Below are 22,717 nucleotides of genomic sequence, written 5' to 3'. Positions count from 1 at the left end.
ACGAGATCCCTGCAGAATGTGCCGCAAATCAGCAAATCAATTGTTAGCATTTCAGGTGCGAATTGCTGGTTTGAACAATATTGATCGCGAAAGGATTCAACAAGCAAATTCATAGGTGAGTTAAAGAACTTAGCCTTAAGTATGACATGGCATGACAAGTCATTCGATTCCCAAGATTCGTCGCCACAACATGGAGGCCCTTCCAAGTATGCCTGCTGTTAGAAACCAAATATATGCGGATATTGTCAGCAATTTGCAGTAGCCTTTGGCTGATGTGGAAGAAATAAAAGTAAAACTCATTTGGAAATGTGGCATGCGGAAACAAAACTTAGGTCATTGCTTCATGTCTATTTGAAATTCATTTCATCCGCACTACAGGTACCTTCCTAAAATCAAAATCCCAGAGTCCCTAGGTACCTAGGTAGGACTAAGGAAGGAACCTTCTCCACCAAAGAAAGCTATCGGGTCTGATCAAGTTCACGAAGGAAAAAAGAAAATAAGATTCCACGGCCTTCTCTTAAACAAGATCAAGTTCAACTCCAGTACTACTATATCTTCCGGCACATCCTTCGACGGACATTCTTCGGAGTCTGGATTTACAGGCCATTCTTGATGAGATGTGTAGCTTGTTTCTGGATGAAATCGACAGCGTTGCCAGCAGAGACGCTCTCCGGATAATGTGAAACCAAGATTGACTGGGAACACTTGGCGGCGATGATTCCTTCTTTACCCTATTGATTGGGAACAACAAGTACGAGGTTAGCGGTAATGCCCGGAAACGGAATGGGACATGCGAAAGCAAACGTCACACTACCTTTGCGCAGTGCAAAACTGGGATATTATCAAGGTCACTGATTTTGTTGAAGAAATACTTGTTTCCATCAACAGTAATACCCTTCTCCTGAGCCGATGCCGCGTTGTTGAAGGCAAAAGCGATCGCGTTTCTCTCTTCAGGGGTAAGCTAAACCGTGGAATATGAGTTAGCGATATCGATTTAAGACGGGACCCTGAAGCTTTAGACGGAGGGCTGCTGGCAGAAGTTAGATCCCTACCTCGATCCCTGCAGATTTACCCCACACGCTCTGCCCAGTCAAGTCAAAGAGAATGGCTTTGTCGACATAGCCACCCCCGACAATGCTATTCAAAGTCAGATGGAATGTAGGTGTATTTCTCAAGGCAGGAGACATACTTCTGGTTAATATAGCCTGTACACAGAGCAAATCACATCAGTTTCAAATTTCCATAAGTCAAGACTGATATTACTTCAGAGTGCAGTGCTGGAGAAGCATACCGTCCCAGGCCATCTTGGATGATGTGTCCCTCTCTGGATCAAAACAGCAGGAATCAACTGAAACTTTCAGCTAATGACAAGATCAGACGAAAGGACTCTCGTCTGATGACTTTTCGTCTGAAGTTGAGCTCAACAGGGATACTCTGTGATAGATAAAGGGAAATTCCGACTGCAGGAGGTGATAATCTGGTGGTGAAGGTGTTTTGTTTGTTGAGACGAAAGGAAACAGCCGGTCACGTGAGGTGGGGTTATGATGCCCGCAGCCCCGCCTTTCCAATCGGGATGGCTGCACTGCGGCTCTCCCGTTGGCGTTCCTCTCTCATGCTGCCTGCCAACAGTCTTGACTCATCACTACTGACAAATGCCAGAGCTGCTACTAATTATTATCCCACCTAGTATCCTCTCTCAGTCTCACATATGTTGTCAAAGGCTCATTGATCTGAAATGATGTGTCTGTCTGCCATCACATCTGCTGGCATCACCGCTCTTCCTGGATGACTTTTAGTCGGCTCTGCGGGGACTGACCCCTCAGTTCATTGGTAAAGGCCCAGCACACGCTGGCAGCGGACCCATTGTTGCTGAGTCAACAGAGAGCTCGCGAAGCAATCGCCATTTGGAAAGACATCAGTGGACAACAGTTGGGAGACTGTATCGATTCTCTTATTACTACGCTTATATTTGTAGTCTCTGCCTCATCAGGGAACTTTGAAACTACTATGCCACGTTATCCGTACTAGTTTCGGCCGATACCTGGGCAAGATTTAAATTGTTCGAGGGCCTTGAATGGCTGCCCCTTAAATTATAGGCCTAAGTTAATAATAAAGGTGCTGGATTTACTTGATAGAAGACGATATGATGTCTGCTCATGGAAGACCTAACAATATATATAAACAATATATATAAGCTTTCGTAATTGGATATTCGACTCTGGTCGTTCCCTACCACCAGAGTTTTTTTTTTAAAAAACGTTGATCAACAGTTCTTATGGTTTTTCAACAATTTTACCATGGCAAACGTTTAAAATGATAAACTAACGGTTATCTAAAGGGTAGCCACCGTAAAATGTTAGATTTTTCAGAGACGTTACTTATGAGAAACGTTGATCTTAGGAAGAAACGCTAGAATCTAGGGGGGGGGGGGGGGGGGGGAAACGTTAGAACCTATGGAGAAACGTTAGATTCTGGGAGAATGGGTTTTCCAAACTATGGCCTTTATAGTATCTCTCCACCACAACCTCAAAATCTATTAGATACCTTAGATAGTCTAGAGGTTAGATTAGATAGAAATTGAAGCCTCATTTCCTTCGTGAAATAATAATCTCACGATGTAGCCCATAGATGACCATAAAGGTAGTTTGAATCCAGTTAAAAAAAAAGAAGTAATTTTTTTTATAAATGTTAGTCCTTTTATAAACGGTATCTTTTTAATAAATGTCAGATTTTTTTTATAAGTGTTAGTTTCTTAGGAACAGTTTAAGGAGGGCGTTTTTTAATACATTTATTTCATTTTTTACGTTGAATTTTTTTTAAACGGCCTTTAAAAACCCCGGTGACCCCGTATAGGACTCTTGTATTATTCGATCCTTGACTCTAACCCATTAGCTCGATTCCTTTTTTTTTTCATTTGGTGAATTAGATCGCGGAAAAGGCGGTGTTTTACCTCCCTATTAAGCAGACGAAGGATATCGGCTAACAGCTAACTACCTAGGTACCTAGGTACTCCGTAAACTCCGTAGACTGGCGGGTATTATCAGCACTGACAATACCGTTAACAAAGTTAAGTCAACTGGGAAAAAAGAGAGAGAAACGAACGACTTTTGATTTCGAACTATCCTCCATGCAATGGAAACAATGCCAAGTCTATCGTGGGGCTCCTCATCCATATTAAGCTAGTCAAAATAGCTCAGCGCAAACCGGCTTAGGGCAGCCAGGAGCATCTACTCCGTACGGAGTACTCCGTAAGGAGATAAAGAGCATAACCTCAGCTACTAGCGGGGATGAAGCCTACCTAATCTTGAAATGGCGACGAAGAGTTCATGATGTTGCAGATCGTTAGAAAAAGCTGAGTATACTCCGTAGCCCTGGCTCTAGACCCTGAGGCCTGAGCCTGGCTGCTGACGAATCACCTTGGAAATATCAGAAGCGATTCGATCAAGAGCATCTCTACGGAGTAATTATATTCCAATTACTCCGTATTTTCTTCTTTTTTTTCTAACAATTGGGACATGTTTAGTGATCGACGAGAGAATTTTCTTTCTTGGTAGCGGTGACGGGCTCCTGCATGAATTGTTAGCCCGCGGGTGCTCCGTCGGGTACAACAAGGCACAACCTTAAAGGGCAAGCGCCATCTTGAAGGCTCTTCCCTCATTTGCTACGTCGCCATCCATAGCACGTTAAGTTCTTCTTGCGCCATCTTGTTTCACCAGTGTTTAGCTTATCCTTTGCTGCCAGACAACAATCCTGCCTGACGGTATGCTAAAGGGATCACGATTCTCTCGCTCATTAGCCCAATGGATTCCCAGTTGAGGAAACATGATGAATGTCGTGAGAGAGGGAGTTGTGCTCACGAGCTGTCTGAAAGTCTATTCTTTCAATCGAAGGATTCTGGACTAAGTATTACTCCGTGCGAACAATCCTCCGTTCAGTCTGTGGTAACAGGTTTCAGATTTCCGCTAGGGCACGCACGTACCACACAAAGCATCGGCTTCCGAATGCCTTCAAAAGTGCCGAGAATCGATAATGAGGCTAAATTAGCCATGGACTGGAACTGTTCGACAGTGACAAACTGGCTGCACAGGCTGACCATCATGCGTTGTTTGGCAACTCTTGACTGTTGCGCAGGTTTTGTGTGATGCCTTCTGTGTACACCTTTCTTCCACTTAGGCTACCTGTGATGATTGTTAATATTACTCTGTGTTAGTAGTGCTGTACGCTCATTGCTGCGACGGAAATAAGCATCCGCAAAGGGATGCATGTAAAATGAGCCTCCGTACACTGACGAGTGTGTCGACTGGCCGAGCGCCTCTACCACAAGCCAAGCCAGTGAAATTAATTTACTTGGTCAAAGCCATACACCAGCGTCCCATGGTCTCTTTGCCGCCATCCGACGCCAGTGGATGACGGTTCTGGGCCCGAACATCATGGCTTGCTGGGCTGGACGGATCCATGCAAGTTCGTCTTGCGCTGCCATTGGCCTCCTGTCCAGGACAATATTCTCGACTTTCACCAATCCAGCTGTGCTGACCCCTGCTATCTGTCTCATCTACGGGGTCGGAGTACGGAGTGCTTGCGACATGTGATGCAAAACATGGGGCTCCAGCACCAGAAGCTCCACAAGTTTGATTGTATTAATCGCTCCTTCTCTTTGAAGTCCTTCCATTATGCACTCTCTGCGTCGTACAGCCGTCTCTTGTTTCCATTCTCTTGGCCCTTAGTTGTCAAGCTGGCTTTCTGGAAAGCCGTCCATTCCTTTTGAATTCGCGATCAAAACATTTTTTTTATTTCTCTCATTCAGGTCGGACTCATTGACAGGGCTTCTGTGGTTGCTGGACAATGGCGAGACGGATCTTCGGTGGCAGAGCACGCGCACATCCAGCGGCAGAAACTATATCAAGGCCTACGCTCACTTTCACAGATGCACTACCTCGAGATGACCTGCAGGATCTCGGCCGGATATCTGCCGCCGGTGCGCAACCTGCGCCCTCCAGTGGCTGGTCTCGGAGGCAAGAAATCCCGAATGATGCGTCTGCGTTCGATTTTCGAGTGGCGGAGCCGCCAGAAGAGGCAGTGAAATCGGACAGGCTCGCCGGTCAGACGGTTGATGACTCCATGATTGGTATCGCGTTGGGCAGTCCTGGTGCAGTCGCTTCACCTTATTCTACCGCCAAGTCGAACGACGGACCTCCTCCCCCGAGTGAAGTGCAAGCGACAACAAACGATACGAGTGGTTCACTGCGTCGCAAGCCGAGCAAGTGGAAGAAATTCGGTGGACTCTTCAAAGGAAAGCAAAATACGCAGAAGACATCCAATCTCCCATTCTATCAGGTCCAAGTCAATGATCAGCCAATGGGGACTGATTCAGAGTTTCCATATGAACATGCATTCCTAGCTCAATCACGTTATGAACTTCGGCAAGATGCTGTGCGGCAGAACAAGGACAGCAGTCATATGGAGGCCTGGCCGCGATTGGAGGATGAGTCTCGAAAAGAACAGGATCCAGACAATCAAAGTCATGCCCAGGCAGGACACAACGGTGGAATTAACTCATCTGGATCCATTCCAAGTGGCCCGGGGCCGTTTTTGCAAGTTGATATTCCCGACATCCATATGGAAAGATACAGCGTCATGTTTGGTAGCGTTCTTGGCAATAAGCAGCCAGCAGGCCTTCTGGAGAGACGCAGCAAGACCCTCGACAAGCTCAAAGTTGCTACCGACGAAGTGGGTGCCCTTTCTCAAGCCAAACTGTCAACATTCTGTAAAATGCTAACTTCCATAGCCGCATGCGCCGGAGGCTCACAAGCCTCAGCGTCGTGCAACGTCACCATCGCTGTCAAAATCGCCGTCCTTCACGTTGTTTCCTCCCGTACCCGCTGCTCAAGCATCCAAGAGTACTGGCTCTCGCGCGTTGCCCAACATGAGACCTGGCAGGTCTCAGACAGCACCAGCCGAGTCGATGGAGACGCTGCAGCCAAAAGACCAAGTTTTCCTTACAGTTCCCGAAGCCTCTCCAGCGCCGTCATCAGCCTGGTCCGACGCGTCGCCGCTGTCGTCGGCCTCCGAGGCAGCTATACTGAAAAGCAAGCCGACCAAGAGTTACGTCGACGAAAGAGAAGAGCCAGTATGGGAGATGGTGACGACGAAGCGGACCGAGTCACCGGAAAGCATGACCTTGTCGTCGTCGTCGGCCAAATCTACTCCTGCCACCACTCCGGAAGACATTCCGCCCATGACGCCTCCCAAAGACTATCCTCCTTCAGGAGGTCAGGTGATTCCCAGCCTCGACGCGACCCGGGAGAAAGTCGATCGGGTGATGTCCCCCTCCTCGAGGAGAAACCAGCCCACCACCACCACTGCTACTACATCCAGCCCGAAAACCGGAGACAAGACACCAGAACCAGCAAAAGAAAGTGGAAGTCCCGATGATGTGAGTGAGAGTCCCATGGACCGGCCCCGGGCTCCCTCCATTTCAGAGATCGCAACCCCTACGATCGAGATCTCCATCGCACGATCCGTGTCTCTGTCCAGAGGGCACAAACGGACGGTGGTGCCGTTGAAGCCAAGACAGGACCAGCTCAAAACAGCAGACGAACGACTGGTGGTGGGAAGTCAACCTCTGGTTCCGACCGTTGTCGATGTCCGCCGTGCTCATGAGCCTGAGAAGTCGCAGGATGTGCTCATCGAGACGGTCTGATCTGATCGAGAAAGTTCCTTCCTTCATTTCTTTTCTATCCAATCCTTTTCAGAATCTTTGCTATATCTATCTACGGACTTTTTTTTCCCCACATTTCAAGTCCTTTAGCGCTGGAAGCGTTCTATCATTCATATCAGGATTTCTTTTTTCCCCTCTTCTTGCGGCAATTACTTAACATTTAGATACCATGTACGACGGTCGTTTGCATTTTCGTTTTCGCCTTTGGTTTCTCTTGTTGTTCATTCTCGAGGAGTGTGTGAGTTTTGTTCTGGGATACTTCGCTTTTTGTTTATTTTTGGGCTGTGCATCATGTCTTCCTCATCAAAGGCTTTTGATAAGCTAGAGGCTGGATGACGTGGCTTTACCAAAATGAAAAATATGAGTTTATGAGTGCAGGTGCAGATTGGCTTATATTTATTTAGCTATCTTACTCGAAGATAATCATGTAAACCGATATATACTGTACGTAAGCTGTTGGTTTCATTCATGTTGCAGAGATGTATGTACAGTACATATTTATACGCCACCAGACGGCTTCTCGGGCTGAGAAGGCACTTCAACCGTCGTCTCTGTCTTCGCGCCCTCCGGCGCCGGCAGAGGCAGATTGACCCCCGAAATGGTCCACTCCATCCCGATGTACGCGTCACTCACGACCTTCACGTTGATTTTCCTTTTGCTGATATCGACGCCGCTGATGGACACATTCTCTGGAAATTTGACCGTCGCTTTCGTGGACGTAGACGTCTGCTTCTTTGCTGTGCTGCGGTTCGCGTCGACGGCAGGTGGCCAGGAGACGCGCTTCAGGGCAAGAATGTCCCCGTCTGCACCGTTAGCTGTTGCGGCAGAGACGATCAGGAAGAAACCTTCCGTCTGCGGCTTGGGGAAGCGAGGAGTGTAGACTTTGTACTCTGGGGATGTCGGAGGGTTCTGTCGCGTGAGTGTCACTGTCATACCCCGCGCGGACACTTCAGTGAGCGCGATAGACAGCCGTGGCAGAGTCGATACAGCTTTGGTGAATTGCGCTGATGTCGCCGGGGGAAGTCGAAGCTTCTGAGTCACGGAAGCTACCGATGACGCTGGAAGAGAGACCAGCGCCGTAAGAGACTCGGGCAGAAGGTCAGGCTGGACGTTTTCCGGTTCGATTCCCGGTAAGATTGACAGCGGGTGGTCTTCAGGCCATCGTGCGCACTTGATGCACTGCAGCAGACACATCATCATCCGGCAGGCGGGCAGATAGCCCAATTCCGCAAGGACGTCGATCGACGCTTGGATGATACGGATCCCTTGGTCCAGGACGGAGATCTGGTCACCGACATAGTCCGAAATGGGCAGGTCCACTCGCGACATGTAAGCCTGCAGGAGGAGGAAAGCCTTGACGTGGGGATCCCACAGAGGGAGCGATCCCATCGACTCTACCGACAGCGGGAGATTGCGGGCCAACTCGCCATTGATGAGATCTTCATTGTGGCGGACCGGTAACTCGTCGAATTCAGTGGCGGAGCACATCCAGCTCAGAACGTCCTGGAAGGTCGGCTCCCTCTTCGCATGGGACATGAGGTATCGAATGGTCTTGTGAGAGAGATAGTAATAACTCATGATTTTGCCGAATGGAGTCGGGTCAATGTCGCCTGTAGCGGAGTCGACGATGACGCAGGAAGACTTTGCCAACTCCTCCAATGACTTGTCAACTAAGTCAATCATGAAATCCGATGCCTTCTGCTGCGCAGCCATGGTGTTTTGTTCATCGGCCGGGATTTCAAGACCGTAATACGAGGGGTTCTTGTGGAGTCGTCGGAAGAAGAACGTCCACGTTAGGTAATCCAATGCATCTTGCTTCGTCACGATAGTGCCTGCAGACACTTCTGCGCCCAAGTGGTTGTCAAGAACTTTATGCAGGGTCGATTCGACGGGAAACCCGGTGTGGAGGAAGTGCTTATAGAACGCCTTTTTAGAATCCTGTGTGAAGATGCGCGCGATACCTGACGAGTCGAACTGAGGACGGCCGGCACGACCCAACATCTGCAACACATCGGTCAGGTCCATGTCCTTGTAGCCCTCGATCTTGGCATCAAAGTACTGAGTGCCCTTGACCACGACCAGATGTGCGGGAAGGTTGACACCCCAAGCGAGTGTACTAGTTGCTACGAGGATCTGGATCTTGTTATTTGCAAACAGCTCTTCGGCCAGCTGTCGGTCAGACTCGACCAAACCCGCGTGATGCAATCCGATGCCAAAGCTGAGAGCCTCTCGCAGGGCATCGTCCTTGACTCGAGCCAGGTTGAGCTGGAGGTCTTCTTCAGACATGCGCACGAAACGTCGAGGGTTGTCCTCCATTCCACAATAGTTGATCAGATCCTTGGCGGTCAGACGGGTCTGTCTCCGCGATGCCACGAAGACAATGACTGGCTTGTCGGGAGAGTGGTTCTTGATGGCCAGGAAAGTCGGTCGATTCATCGATTGCATCAGCGGACAGAATCCACGTTGTTCAGGGAAGCCGTCAATGTAGATCTCCAGGGGAACGGGACGGACGGAGTGTCGGAAATTATACAGGCCTTCTTTCACACCGAGCCAGTTTGCAAGGTCCGTGGCATTGGCGCAGGCAGTCGACATGCCCATCAGTCGGACTGAGCCTTTGGACTGTGAGGCGATATAGTTCATACGAGACACGATAATCTCGAGAATAGGACCACGATCACCACCCAGAAGATGGATCTCGTCGATAATGACCAGGCTGACCTGTCGAACGTAACTTCTTGTCTGCCAGCTTCGAGAAATACCGTCCCATTTTTCCGGAGTGGTGATAATGATATCGGCATCTCTGATGGTCCTTGTGTCTGGCGTGTTGTCACCGGTCAATTCGACAAGCTTCAGACCCATAGGTCCTGTCAGCCGTTTTTGCCAGTCTTGAACTCGCTCCCGGACTAGAGCCTTCATTGGAGCAATGTACACCACTTTGGAACCGGGCTTCTCTCGGAAAGCCCACCACATCGCCAACTCGGCCGCAACGGTCTTGCCACTTCCGGTAGGAGATCCCAGCAGCACGTTGGCCGACGTATGGTACAGGGTATGGAAGATCTGCGTCTGCATGGGGTTGAAATACTGGAAACGCTGTCCATAGATCTCCTCCAGAATGGGATTCTTCAGAGCCGAGATCGGGAGAGGCTGTAAGTCCAGGAGATCCGTGTACACGCTCTCCGTATCTGGACGGATGAGATGCTGAAACGAAACTGGAGTGACCGTCTCTGCGCCCAACCACCGGTCGGATACAGCACGGACGTAGATCTGACTGGGCAAGGGATCAGACAGCGGAATGGTGAAGTTGAGCTCATGGTTATCATGAAGCTTCTTCCTGGTTAAAATGAAGTATTCATGATGGTAAATCTCCGAAGTATCGGAGTTTTCGACCCAAATCCAATAGGCCTCGGACGCTCCATGATGCCTGTCATTCCATGTGAATTCAGGATAGAGGGTCAAGCGGATACGGAGGACATCCCTGTTCAAGGGAGCAATCTCGGCCTCGACGCTTAAAGTCGGGAAGTTGTCAAGCAGCTTGGACAAGGTGTTGCCCATCCGGTGATTGTGGACCAGCTGTCCAATCTCAGCCGGCTCCATATCTCTCATCGACTCGATGGACGAAGTGGGCAACTTTTCATCCAGATTTCGGAGAATCGGTTGAGGCAGGTCAAACTGGTGGAAAGGATGTTGAAAGGGCCAAATCTGCTTTTCGATTGACTTGCACATGGACAGCAGCACCTGGCATTGGTATCCCCAGCGGCGGTTAAGGGCAATCATAAAGAGGGCCCGGCAGATTCGTGCGGAATTCTGAGCGACATATCCCATATCGGATACGAGGGCGAAATCCTCCAGCTTTGCACGGGATATGTACGCCTGGAGCAGGATATTGGTCTTCGCATGAGGTGAGTCGTTGCCTCCCTCGACCTCGGTCTCCACCGCTTCGTCCCGCAGTCGATCTAGCTCCTTTGATTCATTTTCTCGAGCTTGGATGTTGTCAAACTCGCCACTCATGCTGATCATCCGGAGCACATCTGCTTCGCTGGCTCGCGGACGCATCATCTCGTTGAAAATCTCGATACTGGTCTGCAAGACATAGAACTGGCTTGCAATTCGTCCGACATCTTTCGCACGCAGTTCTTCGGTCCTCTCATTGAAGATGATCATCTGGCTCTTTTGGAGAACTCGAGCAGCGTCAATGATCAACTTGCGACGTCTCTGGACCAGCATCGGATCGTCACGGATCTCCGCCCACTCAATACCGTAGTTCCGTGGCTCGCGTTTCATCCGTACAAAGAGGTAGGAATATCCAAGCCATTGAACCGCTTCCGCCACCGAAGTGACTGTACCAAGGGAAATCTCCGCGTTCAGATTATCAACGAGCTTACTGGAGAATCGAGATTCAATCGGTTGCTGCGCTGTCACAGCAGAGAGATAGTGATGGAGCTTGTCATGCGTAGTGCAGATGAAGCCAATGCCGGTATCCTGAAATTGCGGACGACCAGCACGACCAAAGATCTGAAGAACGTCGAGGATCCCAAGATCAACAAATTTACCCTCCTGCGGGCTGTACAGCTGGGTCCCTTTGATGATGACAGCGGCAGCGGGGAGGTTGACACCCCACGCCAGTGTCGCTGTGCAGCAGAGCACCTTGATTAGCCCTTCAGAAAACATACGTTCCATGAGATTGCGGTCCGATCTGGTCATGCCAGCGTGGTGAGTGCCAAACCCAGCAGTAAAAAGATCTCGCAACTCCCGCGCGCGGGCATTCTTGAGGTCTCTAAGAGCCTGAGAATATGCGGGGTGATCCTGTGCCATGAAAAGCTCCTCGCACTGATTTTCTACGGCCATCTGTCGGAGAGTGCGAGCCGTCAGGACAGTATCCTTTCGCGAGTGAACAAAGACCATGACTTGATGGCCTTGCTCGAGCATTTCTCGCACTTTTTCGAATGCAACGATGTCAAGATTTTCGCGCGACTGCTTGGATCCGGGCTTCCCCTTGACACCAACAAAATGCTGCTCTAGTGGCACGGGACGGAATGATGAGTCAAAGAAGAAGAGACCCGCCATTCTGTTCACTTTGAGGAAATCAGCGACATCTACATAGTTCGGAAGCGTAGCTGACAGGCCGATGATTCTAATCAGTGACTGCGTGCTTTCGACCTGGCGCTCTGTCCTGGCAACGAGAGACTCGATAACTGCACCACGTTCGTCGTGAAGCATATGAACCTCATCGATAATGAGAAGACGTACTTTCTGGACGAGCTCCGTGTCGCCTGTACTCTTTCTCGTGACAACGTCCCATTTCTCAGGGGTCGTGACGATAATCTGGGTCTCCACGATCTCTCGTTTTGTCAACTGCATATCGCCAGTCAATTCACGGACCTGGATTCCGAGCCATGCCAGTCGTTTCCCCAACTTTTCTGTCACTTCAGCGGCCAGAGCCTTCATAGGAGCAACGTAGACGATTTTGAAGTCGTCGACCTGGACAGTAAATTCGGTAGCATCAGGATCTTCCTGAGGATTCGGCGTGACGTGCTTGCCGATAGTGTTGAGAATGGTCAGCATCGCTGCATCTGTCTTACCAGCTCCAGTCGGAGCGCAGATGAGCATATTTTCGCTCGTTTTATAGGCAACATCATAAAGCAAGCTTTGCATCCGGTTAAGTGTCTTGTAGCCTTTAAAGGTGCCTCTGCATAGCCCATCTAAGGATGAAATCTGGACCAGTTTCTGATTCGGTCCGACCGGTGATACTCCTTTTGAGGCTGGAACGGTTATTTCAGTGTACCTCTGCTCTTCGATCTGCGTACTGCCAACAGGAAGACCGTACTTCTTGCCTCCTAATGACAGAGTGTTTCGCGCGTCGTGCAGTTTGTATACATGGGGGTATTTGGGCTCATCCCGATTCTGTGCTGCCGCTAGAGGTGCATGTTTATGCTCGTAGTCCTGCTGGCGGAGGGCCTGCTCACGCTCAGCTCGGGTCTGCAACCGCCCCTTCATCAATCCGTTCGTTTGCGCTTCGGTTCTTGTTGTTCTGGAAGCCAGGATCTCCGCTCTATGAGCGATCAGCTCGATAACGAAGTCGAGGTCATCGAATCCGACAATCTCTGCCAACGACATCTGCAGTTCATCGTCGCCACTGTCTGCTGCCAGAATTGCCGTGATCTGCTGTAGCAACTCCCCATGGTCCAATCCTGCCCTCTGAGCTGCCAGCGACTGGCACTTTTTCTCCAGCCAAGCGTAGTCGTAGCCACCAGTTGGAGGAAGAGGAACGCCGTTAATATCGTCCAGGTCGTCGAGGCTTTCTTCATCGGAGCTGATCACATCCCAGATATCATCCACCGTCCCCGGAGACGAGTAGTCTTCGTCGAGATCCAAATCCAAATCAGAGCCATAGCTGGGCCCGTCGGGAAGCTTCAGTTCTGCGATAGCTTCCCTCATCGCCGCCAGCTGCTGCATCCACTGAGACTGCATGGAAGCGACGTTAGCCATTTTGGATCTTTCCCGTTTTGCTTTTTATAATAAGTATTCGGAATCAAGTAAAAATGGGTGGCAGTCTCTCGAAGTGACTGGACTGGCTGGAGATTGGAATTGGCAGACCAGCTGCGATCTGCAGATTTCGCGGGGTGAGATGCTGACCAATCCGGGTATTAGGGCATTAACTCAGGGCTTCCTCATCTCATGACACAAGCAGTGGGTCTAGCCATAAACGGACTAGTGCAACGCAACCTTAAATCTAGCCGAGTCTAGCGCGCGGTGCGGAGGGGAAGCGCTGCGGGAGATAGGTGGCTGTTGCTGTCTGGAGTGAGCGGAAGACGTCAGTCAACAAATCCCCGACATCCACACAGCTCAGGCGCCGGCATAATTGATATTCAACATATTCCACGGTCAGGAGACATTCTCTGAAGTGGAGCGGCACATAGGAGACTCTGCAGATACGACCATTTTGCGAGTTACTAGCGAGTTACTATCTTATATTCCACTCCAGACGTGCTCACACCGCCATCATGAAGGTCTTCTATATGGGAGTGCGTTTCACTTTCCCAGAGAACGCTCTGTTTTCGTGCAAGAACTGACATTGATATGATCATATGCAGGTGTTGCGGAATGACACCAAGCCTGCGGTGGAACTAGCGGGGGAGAGGGACCTGAGGTACGACGAAGAAGGCTGCTATGTTTCGTGAGAAATAAAAACTAACATTTAGAAAGCTCATTCTCTAGATTTACACGGGAGAAGTTCGCGCTAAGTGGATGCATACTGCGTGCTATGAAGATATCAAGGCTGACCGGTTGCGCTCTACAGCTACAATGAGTTCATGATGCTGTTCTGTAAGACAGTAGCGGAGCGATGCGCTCCGGGCCAGAGGCAAAACGTCGAAGAAAAATCGTCAGTCTCACCCAGCGGGTTTAAGGCAAGACAGTGGTCTAACGGTTAGGAAGATACCACTTCCATGTCTACGGACGTTCGGAGGGGGTGGCAGGCGTCATCATAACCGATGCAGATTACCCAGCACTCGTGGCACATCAGCTGCTCTCGAAGATCGTTGACGAGTTCCTGGCCAAATACCCACGCACAGCCTTTTCGGATCCCAACCTCCGCGACGGCTGCTGCCCCTTGCCCCAGCTGAAAGAATACATCGTCAAGTACCAGGACCCGAGTCAGGCGGACAGTATCATGAAAATCCAGAGGGAACTGGACGAGACCAAGATTGTGCTACACAAGACGATAGAAAGCGTGTTGGAGCGAGGAGAGAAGATTGACAGCTTGGTAGCAAAGAGCGACGGTCTCAGTGCGCAGAGCAAGATGTTCTACACTCAGGTATGTAGCAGCATGGAAATGCCGGTTTTACTTGTTGTTCTAACCATTCAACAGGCCAAGAAGCAGAATTCGTGTTGTATCATCATGTAAGATGGGAATTTGGATGCGTTTTTGTCCATCGTTATTTGCTTGCTCTTTGTTTCGGTCGAAGTTTATCATCGCTAGATCATTTTCTGTCCACTGCTTCATATCCACGATTTACGTATAAAGACATGTTTTCCTCGTGTTAGTATTCAATTATGTCGCGTCGAGATCAAACAGCCTGTTTTTGCGTTTTCTTACAGTCACACGTATATTGTTGAGCAATATGATGAATATATACGTGCGTTTTCCTTCTTCCAGAGACAGACATTTCGTTTCATATCAATTTGAAAAAGAATCGAAAAAGAAAAGAAAGATGAAGGAAAAAAAAAGATAAGGACTGGAATATGGGCGCCTCCCATTGTCTCCGTCGCAGTTTGACCAGACCCTTATATAAGCCAGCCTTCCTCAGCATGAGCCAGGGACGAAATTTCCTAGGGCCCGGGGAGACATACCTACTAGGTACCATAGTAGGCAGAACAACGCACCCGTTCTAACTGCTAGACCATAGGCCCTATGTGAGTAGCTGACAGACACGTATAGTGACATATAACCCCGAGGGAGGTTTGGGGTTCGACTCGTGGGGTCGTCGCTTTTCTTTTCTTTTTCTTTTTCTTTTTCTTTTCTCCCTGTTTGTTTATCTGCCAGTGTTTCTGGTAGTAGCTGTTTACGCTGCTGGTACTGGACACCGCGTCGCCGCCTTGGTGAGACAGCATCTTTCTCATATGCCTTTCTCTTTTGGTGGAGCTGACGCATAACATTAAATGAGCCATGCCTACCTATATACCTATATCGCCTACATTCCAATCCCGTATCATTTACCTCCCCCTCCTCCTCCTCTCCTCCTGCCTTCTCCTGTCCTCCCCATTTCGATCCCAATTCTCATCCTCCTCACCATCACCATCACTACTCAACTCTTCCTCTTCACCAGGCAACCTCTCAGGAAACCATCCATAGCGCGCAAAATCAACAAAATACTCCCCCATACTATCCTCGTCGACGTGCACGCCTTCTTCCCGCAACGCAGCAGCTTGGTGAGCGGCGCTGCCTGGTCCGCTGTGTACACACAAGAAGATATATAGATATTGCAATCAGCTGTTGTACTCTACGACAATCACAATCACAGTCACAGCGAAAATGGTATGATTGTTAAGATTCTGGGGGGTCATTACCGATGAGATATCATCCCCTTGGAATTGATCACTCGCTGCCAGGGGACGTTGTCGGTGTGGAAATGGTGGTATACTTCTTCGCCTGCACCTGCAGGGTTGCTCGCGTTCGTGTTGGCGTTGTTGTTGGAGGGAAGATACTTCAAACAGACGCCTACTTGACGCGCTCGTCGGGCTGGAATCAAACAATCAAATTCATTCAATTAGCTATCGTGATAGCCATGAAAACTAGTCCTAGGTACTTATGAGGAGGAACGTACGATACCCCAACAACCGCGCAATATGCCCGTAAGTCGTCACCTTCCCACGCGGAATCTGCTGTACGGCCTCGTAGACGGCGTTGAACCACCATTCTGCTTCGTCGGTGCGTGTCATGATGACTATGGCATAGATTGATACGAGGATGGGAGGGGATGGTTTTTCTTAGGGGTTGTTTGTTTGTATGTATGTAGTATGAAGTGTTTGTCGCTTATGCGTTGGCCTGGATTGAGGATCTGGCCGTTGTCAAGGTTGTAGAGCATGAAACAGGATTGTTCTGTTCATTCATTTCTGGAGATAAAATCGAAACAGTTATTAATCAGAGTTCACGGGTTCTTAGCCTTGGATTGTCTGAATGGGCCTAGCATTGCAGTAGATCACGGGAGAACTATATATTAGGTTGTTAGGTTTTATATATGGTTCAGTTTGCAAAAGGTGCTATATACGAAAGATTCACGCTTATGTACCGTATGTGCCAAGCATAAAGATCAATAGGTAGAAACTGTAAATCGTTAAACTCTTACTTCATAGCCATTTCTTGCTATTGGCTGCCTTGACATCGCCGATATAGATAGATCGCTTCCACCCGCGGTGCTGCCCCGCAACAACGTTATTCCGATATCATCCGCCCTACTGGCGTCTCCGTAGTATCGCTATCAAGCTCCAGCCCAGCTCCAACGAGCTCTATTTTTACATTTCTCAAGCCTTTTCACCAACTTAAACCCCTCAACCAAAACAAACACAAAAGGGGGAAAAAGAAAAAAATAAAGAAAGAAAAAAATGTCGTCCTCCCTCGCAGACTACCTCGCAAAAAACTACCTAACAGCAGATCCACCGCCCGAACATGAACGACCCAAGAAGAAACGAAAGAAAACGAAGCATGCAGACGCAGACGGCCCCGGGCTCATTATCGCAGACGACGACCCTCCTTCCCTCCGCATGTCGGTCGATGACCTAAACAATGAAGATGACGAGAATTCCCCCTATGTTGTCGACACGTCGCGAACAAGCGCCGAGTTCCGCAAGAAGAAGAAGTCTAACTGGAAGGTTGTTTCTGCCGGAGCAGGAGCTGCCTCGGGAGCAGCAGCAGCTGGACAAGCAGAGGCCGATGCGATCATCGCGTCTGCGGCGGCGGAGAATGCAGCAAGATGGGACGCGAACGCGGCGGAGGATGCACCGACTGTCGAAGGCGGAGATATTCTCGCAGAGGATGACGCCAACGACGTGCCACGCATGGAATCAGGCGCACGCGCCGGTCTACAAACAGCTGAACAGACAGCAGCGATGATCGCAGCGCAGGAGAAACGGCGCAAGGCCGAGGCAGCAGCGTACAAGAAGGCTGCTGCCAAAGACGGAGCAGCAGAGACGATCTACCGTGATGCGTCAGGACGCATCATCAATGTGGCCATGAAAAGGGCAGAAGCGCGACGAGCGGCAGAGGAGCAGCGCGAAAAGGAAGAAAGAGCGCGGGAAGCTCTGATGGGCGATGTGCAGCGACGCGAGCGAGAGGCGCGCAGACAGGAGCTGCGCGAGGCACGCTCGATGCCACTGACCCGGACGGCGGACGACGCAGAACTGAACGAGGAGCTGAAAGCGCGCGAGCGATGGAACGATCCGGCGGCACAATTCTTGCCATCAAAGAAAGCAACAGTCAGCGCGACGGGCCGGCCGCTCTACCAGGGCGCGTTCCCTCCGAATCGCTACGGAATCAGACCGGGACATCGATGGGATGGCGTGGACCGGTCAAACGGGTTCGAAAAGGAGTGGTTCCAGGCCCGACAGCGGAAGGAGAGGATGGGGGCGTTGGAGTATGCATGGCAGATGGATGAATAAGAGCATTTCTAATGAATGACCCAAAAGGGAGTAATATTTCGTTCGATTTTGAAGCAGTCAGTCCAAATAGATCATTGATACCCCAGAATATACACTATACACTGTATTGTATTGAAGGGCCAGCCATCGAGATAATCCACATTGTATATATATCGGTCATTCAGAGGATGGGGGCGCTAGAGTATGCATGGCAAATGGATGAATAAGAGGCATTTCTTCTGTAATGAATATCAAATTTAATGACCCAAAAGAAGAGGGGGGGCGGGGGGTAATACTTTGTTTATTCAATTTGCATCAAGGAATCTGAATCATCGTTGATACTCTAGAACACTATACACTGTACGAAAGGGCCAGCCCAGAAGAATAATCCGCGTTGTATATATATCGATCAATTGATATATTAGAATCAGCCAGCTTCGATAAAAACTAGCATGTAGCATCTCTCTTGAATATATGCATATACATATTTGCGTCTCACATTAACTCAGTCAACTTCGACTTCACATTTACTACTCTCAGCACCTCAGTCATTCATTCAATATATTCAAATTTTCTGATTTTAACCAGCATATAGCATAGTGATCGAAGACCAACATATGCATATGTATATTGCATATTCGCATCTCACATTAAGACAGCCAACTTCGACTTCATCTCTGCTCTACTGATCGGCATCTCCCCAAGAATAGAAGTTATCCGATATTCAATGTTCAATTTTTTTTTTCTGAATTTTTCCTAAATCATCATTAATACCCTAATATATACTATATTAGAATAATCCACTTGTATATCAATTGATCATTGATATAATAGACAGCTCGGACAAAACTAGCATGCAGCATCCCATCCCTCTTGAACATATGCACAGGCGCATGCAATACACATTCCATCTCATATTAACTTAGTCAACACCAACTATATATCTTCTACTCAGCATCTTAATCATTTCGATATTCTTCCTAATTTTTCTGAATTTTTTCCCCTAAATCATCATTATTGATACCCCAGAATATATATACCAATATACACTATCTTGGAATAATCGAATATTGCATATTGATTACTTGATATATAATAATTAATAATCAGCCAGCTTAGACAAAAACTAGTAGTACATAGTATCCCTGTCTAATTTCAACTTCATCGTTACTATACAACTCAGACATCTCAGTCATTCGGTATTCTTTCTGATTTGATGACCGAAGAAAGGAGCGAACGTATGCATATATATACATTGCATATGTACATACAGTACATCTCACATCAACTCAACTTGATCAGTCACCTTCAACTTCATCTCTACTCTACTAGGTAATCAACATATCACCAACAACAACAGTCATTCAATATTCTGATTCAATATTCATTCATTCATTCATTCATTCATCCTTCCTTCCTTCCTTCCTTCTGAAATCTTCATTTTCTTCACTTTTTTTTCCTCATTTTTTCCTGCCCTACTGGCAACTGCTGTAGCTGTATGTTTTCTTTTTGTTTTCTTTTTTCCCCCACCGACGATAGATAATGACACGAGTCATAAACATCAAACAAATCATAGGCAAGGCAAGAAGACACAGAACACAACACAACACAACACAGCATTTGCAAGAAAAAAAAAGGACCGGATTCTACTGCTGCTGCTGCTGCTGCTGATGATGACAGACAACAGAAAACCGGGGAAAAAAATAATAGGTAGGTAGGTAATGTACGTACCTAGGTAATATGATGAATATGATGATGTGAGATAGAATCAGATAGGATAGGATAGGATTGATCAGTTCATTCAGCCCGCTAGAACAGAATAGAACAGAACAAAAGAACACTCTATTTTATTTTAGTTCACTTCATTTCATTTCATCGAATCGAGACCAACACAACAAGCAAAAACGAGCAATGAATGGGAAAAAAAAAAGAACATGAAAATTGGTAAAGAAACGAGGGTTGGCACTCCGTTTGCTTTGCTTCACTTCACAGACAAAATGCTCCAATATAATTTCCATCCAATCCAAACACATGATATGATGATCATATGATGACGATGATGATAAAAACCCAGCCAACCCGACCAAATTCATTTCGTTACATAAATAATTCTTATCTTTTATCTAGGGGTTCTCGTCAGGTACCTCGACTTCGGACAGTAAGTATCCGACAGATCATATCATCCCTGCGTGATATTTCATCCTCCTATGTCTGTCAACACGTCTACCTCCGCTTGACTTCCGACGCCCACCCCTCAATACCCTCTCCACGCGTACCCGGTGGAATGCCCAGATTCACGCCGTCCATACCCGGCGTGCCCTTCAAAAACTCGTGTCCGGCCATGCCACCCGCATTGGCACGGTTCTCCGGAAGGAGTTCCAACATCGGCAGGAGAAAATCGCTGATCCGTTTGCTTTCCTCCGCCGAGAAGTGATACTTCTCTCGCAGGACGTCCGGCAGCGCCCAATGCCGCAGACGGTGGATGTTGCGCAGTTCGCCCTTGCGGTTGAAGATCTCCTGCGACCATTTCCCGGAAACGCAGAGCGATTTCGGGAACGAGCCGAGCAATTCGATAATCTGGGCGATGTGGTCGTCGTCCTTGCCGTATTTGGTACCGGATTGCGGGTCAAAGAGATAGTCACCCGTGATGAGTTCGAAAATCTAGCCCAAATCAGAATTGCTGACGAAGTCGCTGATATTGCAGATACACAACATACCATGCAAGCCATACTCCAGACGTCCGTGCTGGCACCCCATTTTGCGCCCAGGATCACCTCGGGCGACCGGTACTGTCGGGTCTGAATGTCGTTGGTGAAGTGATGGCCGACCCAGCAGGCGTTGCCCAGGTCGGCGATTTTCACCGATATAATATCGCCATGGGCTTCCGTCGATGCTTCGGAGTTTTTGTCTAAGGAGATACCGGAGACTTCTCTTTCCAGTAGATCACTAATACTGTCAGTTTCTTTTCGACGGCAATAAAAAAAAGAAATGGCATCGGCAACAAGGGCACCCACGTCGTCTTCTCCCGCTGTTTCTGTTTCTCATCCTCCAGAGTGTCCTTGCCCAGCGTATCTTTCGACTGCCCCGCTTTAGAATTATACAGTCAGCCTGTCGACTCCCATAAAAACAGAAAGAAAAAAAAACAAACTTACCAGCCTCGTTGACCATCTGGTTGAGACTGCTAGAGTTGCTCTGCTTGTGCGAGTCCAGGTGGCCAAAGCTGGCGTTGAGAGGGCTGGGCAACGGCTGGCTGCCAGTGATCAGAGTCCTCCTCCGTCGCCGACCGTTGCGGTTGTCCTCTTTCTCCTTGTTCGGTTCTTCCTTCACATACGTCTTGACGATCTGCTCCACGTCGCCAACCTCGATCAGGACGTTCTCGGGCTTCAGGTCGGTGTGGATGATGCCGCATTCCCGATGCAGGTAGTCCAATCCGAGCAACACCTGCTTGGTGATCTGCTTGACCAACGGCATCGGAATGCCGCGGTGGTTCCAGCGCTTGATCAGACCCAGCAGATTCTCACCCAAGACCTCGAACACCATACACACGTGGACGCCGTTGGGCCCCTTGTGCTCAAACGAATCCAGCAGACTGACGACATGCTTGCGGCCGGGATGGTTGGGATTGGCCTGGACGATCTTGTTGAGCAGCTTAATCTCGTCGATGGCGGTTTCCGTGTAGTGGGCGGCCGATCGCACGACCTTCAGAGCAACATGCTTGCCGGTGGTCGTATCGCGCGACAGCCAGACGGTCGAGAAATGGCCCCAGCCGAGCTTGCGCACGACGACGTAGCGGCCGTTGTTGTAGGTCTCGCCGACGTGGACGGGGTGGTAACCGCCCTTGCAGTAGTCCTCGGAATCCTCTTCATCGGCAGTCGTCTCGGGCTCGTCACCGGACGAGGATGACTCTGAACGGGAGAGGGGGATGCCGTAGGGGGCTTTCTGGTGAGGGAGAGGAGATGCGAGAGGAACGCTAGACATGAAGAATGAAAACATTGTCAGCCGTAATTCAGGCTTGTTATCCAGAGGGAAAAGAACAAGAGACAGCCGGCATACCCCTGACCGGAAGTGCTCCCCGTGCTGTCGTCTGCTGTCGTCGGCAGCGACGGCGAGTCGTTGGTGACAATGGGCTTGAGATCGGTGCCCTTCCTCCTCTTCTTGCCGCCGTTGCCGTTGGCGGCGGCGGAGGCGACGCTAGCCATCTGTTTTCCCTTGTTAATCACAGCCTTCTTGATCTCTCTGATATCGCCCCCATTCATCATGAGCCCGCAGGCTGCAGCAGTCAGCAGTCCGGTCAGTTAGGAGGACTGCAGGAGAGGATGGGATGATTCGCGGTGTGCGGACGGCAAGCTTTGGAGGGGTTCAATTAGCACCCGTTGATGCGCGCGATGAGAGGGAAAATAGAGAAGCCAGGCAATCAAGACAGGAGACAACAGGGCGTTGCACTCACAGCAATCAGACAGGTACAGAGTGAGCCCTGGATGGGGGAGGAGGTGAGACGTCGGGCGTCCAAGTCGAAGCTGAGCAAGTCTGGCCTCTGTTGTTCTGTTTAAACACTCAACGTGGGCGGGCTATGGCCACCGTGATTGGAGGCTGATCGGCGCGGAATGGCCGCGTCCAGCAAAGTCCAGCAAAGCGAAGCCCAATGCGGAAGACGTAGTCAGTAACAGTAATAATATCTGTCAAATAAAATAATAATAGATCGAAATCTGAAAAAGCACCACTACATTTACGAGTACATGCCAAGAGCCAGAAGGAAACAGGCGGAGATGCCGGAGGTCAGGGAATGACGAAGAAGGATGCAATTGTCCCAAGGTTGCCCGCCGCAGTGATGATGACGAGAGTCGGCATTAGCCAGAGAACTTAATA

The 22,717-nt window shown here is 49.2% G+C and overlaps 7 protein-coding genes across 7 annotated transcripts; 3 read left to right on the top strand and 4 right to left on the bottom strand.

Annotated features, from left to right (window-relative positions):
• Positions 1–596: 596 nt before the first annotated feature.
• On the bottom strand, positions 597–1,304 carry VTN77DRAFT_9668 (uncharacterized protein; the record flags this gene model as incomplete). The annotated part of the gene is made up of 5 exons (XM_069426299.1): positions 597–731; positions 815–961; positions 1,053–1,137; positions 1,190–1,205; positions 1,292–1,304. The coding sequence occupies 5 exons, from the start codon at positions 1,302–1,304 to the stop codon at positions 597–599; spliced, it is 396 nt and encodes a 131-aa protein (XP_069273782.1).
• Positions 1,305–4,842: 3,538 nt separating this feature from the next.
• Positions 4,843–6,700, top strand: VTN77DRAFT_9667 (uncharacterized protein; the record flags this gene model as incomplete). Its single annotated transcript, XM_069426298.1, has 2 exons — positions 4,843–5,727; positions 5,786–6,700. 2 exons carry the CDS (start codon positions 4,843–4,845, stop codon positions 6,698–6,700), a joined length of 1,800 nt encoding a protein of 599 aa, XP_069273781.1.
• Positions 6,701–7,216: 516 nt separating this feature from the next.
• VTN77DRAFT_9666 (uncharacterized protein) lies at positions 7,217–13,204 on the bottom strand (the record flags this gene model as incomplete). Its single annotated transcript, XM_069426297.1, has 1 exon — positions 7,217–13,204. One exon carries the CDS (start codon positions 13,202–13,204, stop codon positions 7,217–7,219), a length of 5,988 nt encoding a protein of 1,995 aa, XP_069273780.1.
• Positions 13,205–13,719: 515 nt separating this feature from the next.
• On the top strand, positions 13,720–14,621 carry VTN77DRAFT_9665 (uncharacterized protein; the record flags this gene model as incomplete). Its single annotated transcript, XM_069426296.1, has 6 exons — positions 13,720–13,740; positions 13,810–13,865; positions 13,922–13,948; positions 14,016–14,099; positions 14,153–14,531; positions 14,586–14,621. 6 exons carry the CDS (start codon positions 13,720–13,722, stop codon positions 14,619–14,621), a joined length of 603 nt encoding a protein of 200 aa, XP_069273779.1.
• Positions 14,622–15,430: 809 nt separating this feature from the next.
• VTN77DRAFT_9664 (uncharacterized protein) lies at positions 15,431–16,156 on the bottom strand (the record flags this gene model as incomplete). Its single annotated transcript, XM_069426295.1, has 3 exons — positions 15,431–15,668; positions 15,785–15,956; positions 16,042–16,156. The coding sequence occupies 3 exons, from the start codon at positions 16,154–16,156 to the stop codon at positions 15,431–15,433; spliced, it is 525 nt and encodes a 174-aa protein (XP_069273778.1).
• A 663-nt stretch (positions 16,157–16,819) lies between these two features.
• VTN77DRAFT_9663 (uncharacterized protein) lies at positions 16,820–17,872 on the top strand (the record flags this gene model as incomplete). Its single annotated transcript, XM_069426294.1, has 1 exon — positions 16,820–17,872. The coding sequence occupies one exon, from the start codon at positions 16,820–16,822 to the stop codon at positions 17,870–17,872; it is 1,053 nt and encodes a 350-aa protein (XP_069273777.1).
• Positions 17,873–20,074: 2,202 nt separating this feature from the next.
• On the bottom strand, positions 20,075–22,107 carry VTN77DRAFT_9662 (uncharacterized protein; the record flags this gene model as incomplete). Its single annotated transcript, XM_069426293.1, has 5 exons — positions 20,075–20,512; positions 20,569–20,797; positions 20,866–20,938; positions 21,004–21,821; positions 21,905–22,107. 5 exons carry the CDS (start codon positions 22,105–22,107, stop codon positions 20,075–20,077), a joined length of 1,761 nt encoding a protein of 586 aa, XP_069273776.1.
• Between the last annotated feature and the right edge of the window lie 610 nt (positions 22,108–22,717).

This window comes from Rasamsonia byssochlamydoides (genome assembly GCF_041956645.1).
Source record: "Rasamsonia byssochlamydoides strain NRRL 3658 unplaced genomic scaffold VTN77scaffold_91, whole genome shotgun sequence".
Taxonomy (NCBI): Eukaryota; Fungi; Ascomycota; class Eurotiomycetes; order Eurotiales; family Trichocomaceae; genus Rasamsonia; species Rasamsonia byssochlamydoides.
This window is presented reverse-complemented; position numbering and strand designations above follow the sequence as displayed.